The sequence below is a fragment of the Alosa pseudoharengus genome, unplaced genomic scaffold (assembly GCF_046254945.1).
Source record: "Alosa pseudoharengus isolate Yale_2024_CS ecotype anadromous, Long Island Sound unplaced genomic scaffold, YU_APseudo_1.1 YU_APseudo_1.1_scf_21, whole genome shotgun sequence".
Lineage (NCBI taxonomy): Eukaryota > Metazoa > Chordata > Actinopteri > Clupeiformes > Clupeidae > Alosa > Alosa pseudoharengus.
The window spans coordinates 14126162-14131933 of NW_027468674.1; the positions used below are offsets into that span (position 1 = coordinate 14126162).

General features: G+C 39.1%; 1 protein-coding gene across 1 annotated transcript; it reads right to left on the minus strand.

The window, feature by feature from the left end:
• Window positions 1–1721: 1721 nt before the first annotated feature.
• LOC143138223 (T-cell-specific guanine nucleotide triphosphate-binding protein 2-like) lies at window positions 1722–2782 on the minus strand (the record flags this gene model as incomplete). The annotated part of the gene is made up of 1 exon (XM_076298721.1): window positions 1722–2782. A coding segment is annotated over one exon (627 nt), but the record flags the coding sequence as incomplete, so codon positions are not given.
• Window positions 2783–5772: the final 2990 nt, after the last annotated feature.

The following is a 5772-nucleotide window of genomic DNA, read 5'->3' on the forward strand; positions in this document are numbered from 1 at the left end:
GCATAGCAGCTAAAAGCTGCTTCACCCTGTTTAGATCTAACAGCAGGTTTTACTAGTAGGTTTTTCTCCTGAGACCTGATAGGTCTGGAGGGTGTGTACTGCTGAAGCATGTCTGAGAGGTATTTAGGTCCTGCTCCATTTAGTGATTTATAAACAAGCAGTAGTGCTTTAAGGCAGGGCTTTGAACCAGAATTTTTGCCAATTGGTTCGTTCTGAACAGAAACAGTATTTTAACGTTTCCGGTTTTGGTTCCCACCCTAAAATTGACGTTCCCGAACCGGTTAGAACAAAAAACTATTGTTCCTGAACCGGTTAATAACGTTCCATGTCAGCTGTCGGACAAAAATATATGTATGCTTTCACACTGGCTATTAATAGTCACAATTTTGTCTTTTAGACTCTATCCTACAGCAAACATAATAAAACACTAGGCCTCTGCTTTATACAAGCTGCACCAGTGTCTTCCTATAGCCTTTAGCCTGAATAATTTCCTGGTCAAACAAAAAAATGCTTTTTTTGGTGGGTACTGTAATATTGGATTCTTGGATGCCTTTCCATTGTCTAAATGCCAAAATGAGGACTATTACGTTTTTCCAAATAAATTAAACCTGTAGCCTTAACTTTAATGCTAGTTTTTTACAACAATGTTCGTCACGGCCTAGTAAAAAGAGAAAACAGGTGAAATTAAATCATTGAGATTTGGAGACTTAATAGGCCTTTTGATTGCCTGCTAGTGGCAAGCTCTGTCTCTGCACTCTCCATGCATTCATTGAATGACAGGAGGTGACCCTCACCATTTCATTGGAGACACAAACCTTGCCAAGAACAAAAAAAGAACCGGTATTAACTATTTTAAAAAAAAAATTCTGTTCCGGAACATACAAAATCATAAAGTTTCTGGTTTAGTTTTTGTTCCTAGCAAAATGGCAAAAGTTTCTGGTTTTTGTTTTTATTCCATGAACCGGTTCAAAGCCTTGCTTTAAAGTCAATTCTGTGACTTACTGGAAGCCAGTGCAGGGAATTGGAGTAATGTTGTCAGTTCTCTTAGTTTTTGTGAGAACCCTAGCTGCTACATTTTGTTTCACCTGTTTGATAGTCTTTTAGGAAGGCCTGGTTGCAGTAATCATGCTGGAGATAATGCATGAATGAGTTTTTCTAAATCATCTTTTGACATCAGCCCTCTAAGTTTGCCAATATTTTTGAGGTGGTAAAAAGCTGATTTAGTTATCGCTTTCATGTGGCTGTTGAAATTTAGATCACTGTCAATTAATACACCAAGATTTTTAACAGTATCCTTTGCCCTTTTGTGTCAAGGACTGTGGCAACCCTAAGTCTTTCCTCCTTTTTACCAAATTTAATTACTTCAGTTTTTTCTTTGTTCAGCTGAAGAAAATTTTGAGACATCCAGGTGTTGATTAATATAATATATATATATATATATATATATATATAATAAATATAATAATTAGAATTATGCATGAAAATGCAAAACATATTATATATAGCTTCAGCAAACACACTACTGAATTAATCCTTGGGTGAATGTTTAACCTGCTTATTTACCTGCTTTAAAGGAGAATTCCGGTGTGATTTTGACCTAAAGTGTGTTGAAACATGATACCGAGTGTGAACGTATGTCTCATAGCCCATCTCGGCTTGTCCCCTGCACTCCAAAATCTGGCGCTAGTTAGCCGATGCTACCAACAGCTTTTTCAATGGTGGTGCTTCGGCATCGGGCTAGCCATGCAAATAAATCACTGTTTTACACCATTTACGAGGCTCAATGTATCTCCACACTTCATTGGTAGACTACCGAAGGCCCTGACATTTAAAACGAGACATTGAGAACTTTTAAAAAGCACTGGTAGTGTACTTACAAGACGATTTATACAGACAGTATCTTCACGAAGTTTAGCGTTTGCAGCCATCTTGAATTTAGTCACGATAAGTAGAGCGACGAGTAAGAATGAACAGGTATGATAAGGGATCAGATTCCAAAAATAATTCCGTGGAAATGCATGGATTCCAGTTGCTGCTACTGGAAGAAGACAGAAGAAGAAGAACACACTCGGTATCATGTTTCAACACACTTTAGGTCAATATCACACCGGAATTCTGCTTTAATCTGCTTATTCACCCACTCTGCCTGATATTTCTATACTGAAATATATACATTCAGACACAGAACAAGAACTCGTCTTCTTCTTGTTCTTGCTAGTTCTGGAAGGTCTGTCTCCAGGGTCTCTGCCAGATTCTGGAAGTCAAACCTGCTCTGGTCTCGGGATGTAATGAGGAAGACAGGAGGAGATTTCAGTTCCCTGACAATTTTCTCACAGTCCTTCCTTATTGCCTGAAGTGTCTCTTTCTCTTTTACTCCCTTCTGCATTTCCTCTTGTACATCTCTGTCAATCTTTGTGCGAACAAAGTAGAAATTCCTTTTCTTTTCCCTGATTTCCTTTGCCAGCACTATGTCATTCTCCCTGAATCTTGTTTCACTCACTATTATGAAGAGGTCATACGTTTGGAACTTCACTGCTTTCATGTAGGTCTTTGGTTTGAATCCAGGCCCCCCAGTCCCTGGCAGATCCCAGATTGTCACGTTAGGTATGGTTGGGTGAGGGTAAGCGGTGGGCTTTGTGGTCGTTTGTGTGATGCCAGTGGGTGCAGTTCCATCATCAGTATCTTTAAGACCTCTGATGGCATTCACCAAAGAGGACTTCCCTACACCAGTCTCCCCTGTTACAGCAATATTGAGCTCTTCATTAGCAAACTTGCTGACTTGATCGATCTCTGGCTCTGGCAATGGCCCGCTCCACCGTTGGTTCACCACAGTCCTGAAGTAAAACACATTTGCCATCCTGATAAGCCATGATCTAAAAGGAAAAGGTAATGTCTTCAATTACATGATGTTCTGCTTTTGAAAAGAAGCTATGTAAGAACCGTCAAAATGTTACCAATGATGGAAAACATCTGATGGGAAGGTTCAGGCGTGTCAGAACTTTATGAGACAGGAAGATGCATTAGACTTGTGAATATTGTAGAAAACACATGTAATCTGACATAATTAGTAAACAACCTACAATATCACTAAACACTTATTACACAAATGAATGTTAAACACAAGGGCATGGCACACCAAGAGTTATATGTATGTTAAATCAAGGAACAGTTTAATACTGCAATACATGGTAGCTTAAATGTTACAGATGTCAAGTAAACACAAAACCAAACCTGGGATGAATGAGTGAGAGAAAAGGGGAAGGGAAGACAGAGACAAAGAGTGTGAAAGAGTAGATGAGCAGGGCAGAGAAGAGAAGCCAAGCTCCCGAACACTCTCAGGTGTTTGGTTTTATACACTAAAACTCATGCATTTACCAGTGACCAATCCTACAGTATGAGGCAATAAGATAACACGATACCCCCATTAATCAAGGCCCAGCAAAGATCACATTGTTCTAGTTGGGCTATAAAACTATGGCACATATTTCAGATTAAATTGCTGGCCACATAACAAGTATAAGTATAAGTATACATACTGTTTTGATCCTGTGAGGGAAATTTGGTCTCTGCATTTATCCCAATCCGTGAATTAGTGAAACACACTCAGCACACAGTGAACACACAGTGAGGTGAAGCACCTCCCGGCGCAGTGAGCTGCCTGCAACAACAGCGGCGCTCGGGGAGCAGTGAGGGGTTAGGTGCCTTGCTCACTTCAGCCGTGCCTACTGGTCGGGTTTCGAACCGGCAACCCTCCGGTTACAAGTCCGAAGCGCTAACCAGTAGGCCATGGCTGCCCACTATGCCATTTATATAGCTAGAATGCATGTTTCGATACACCTGGTGAGCTGAGAGTGTCTGTTGTGAGCTTAGGGGGCACGTCAGCCAGAGGGTGTGTGTGTGAGTGAGTGAGACTGGAAGAAGGGTCTGAAGTGCCCAATTTTCATCCACCCGCCCAAACCCATTTTTGCCCGCAAAATAGATTGCAAAACCGCCCAATTGCCCAATCTGGCAACCCTGCATGGAAGTATGCTTTTCAGGAGATCTGTTCAAAAATAAATTAAATATGAAATAAATAATTCTGTCTAACTGGTTTATTTCATTACATGGCTATTGTTGCCAATTTTAATGTAGATTGTCTACATCAGGCCAAGCTGTTAACAGAAGGTGTGACTTTCAAGTAATGTGGATTGTGGACAATAAAATATTAAAATGAATATAATGCATTATCCTATTTCTATTTCGGCTGATATGACTCCGCCCTATTTCACTTAAGTAAAATATAGTAAAGAAATCTGGTTTTGTAAATCCATAAGCAAAAAACAGAACACTCAATAGTGGGTCAAATACATAGAGATGAATATAAACCAGTAATGGGTTATTTTGACCCCATCATGTTTGTAAGAATGACCCATAGTTGGTTTAGTAAAGGTAACCCAACTTAGAGTTAAAGTCACCAACCCAATAGATTAAGTTATTTTAGAGTGTATTAACCTCCGTTGCTTGGCCAAAGCCTTCCTGTATACATCCTGTTATCACAGAGTTACAAGCGATAAACGATTTTTGATTGTCACGAGTAGGCTATAAATCGCTTCCTGAAAACTTTGAAAAAAAAGGTTGAGCTTCAATCGAAGCTCTGGGTGTCTGCCAACTAGTGGTCAAGAGTACAAATGAGATTTTACACTGTACTGCGTCTATCGTCTGTTTTATTCTTTTGCCACCTGGCAACCACACACAACAACATACATCAGTAGGACAGTTGACACTTAAGACAGGCACAGTACAACACACCCTACAACAACACATAAATAGGTATGCACCGACACAGGCACTGAAAGGACACAATAATCACAGCAATCTGCAACATAAATCACAACAGCAATGATAGTCAGCAGCTCTTATTAAAAAGTCTGATTGCTGTAGGAACAAAACAAGACATGAACCAAGACGTATAGCCCAGCAGCAATCTATCTAAAATAACACAGATTTGAAGTACCATTCATGACATGTTGTCAAATATTGAAGTTGTGGGAAGTTTACATAATTTAAGCTGTATGTTTCATTTGTCCCCCATGCTGTTTCATTTGTCCCAGCAAGGAGGAACGAATGAAACAAAACGCACGTTCGACTTCTCCTTAAATAACTCTTGAACAGTTTTGTTCAGAGCTTTAAATACAACTGTATTTGACAGAGGACAGATGTAAGTTGCTAGTGACAAATTATTAACTTTCAGTGTTTTACAATGTCTTTGTAAATTACGTTTAATTAAAAAGTGTTTCATTCGTCCCGGTTCTCCCCTAATAAAAAAAATGCCTCCATTCCACTAAAAACACCCGGGTGCAATTAATCACTCCAATATATTTTTAACCTTAGAAAATTTTTTACTTAGGAAATACAGATACCAAATGCTGGATTATATTCATCCGTACTGTTTACACATACTAGTGCAATCCAATATTTAAAGACAAAGTTAATCAAAGTCAATTAAAGTAAAGTCAATCAGGTTAATCAATATCTAAACATAATTTTAACTTACACAGTCAAGGTCGTGCTTTTGCCAAAATAATGCTGAAAGTAGTTGTAGAAATTATTCTTCACTACATTTGAAATTCTTTCTGGACACATGAAAAGTGCTCCTCAGTCTAAGAGTGAACGGAGGCTCAGATGTTTAAACAAATACAAGTTCTTTCTGAAGGAGGAGCTCAAACTGGGATGGGGATTCTAACTGTTGAATATTCAGTAGGAGAGGAAATTTATTTACAAAAGCATGGCGTG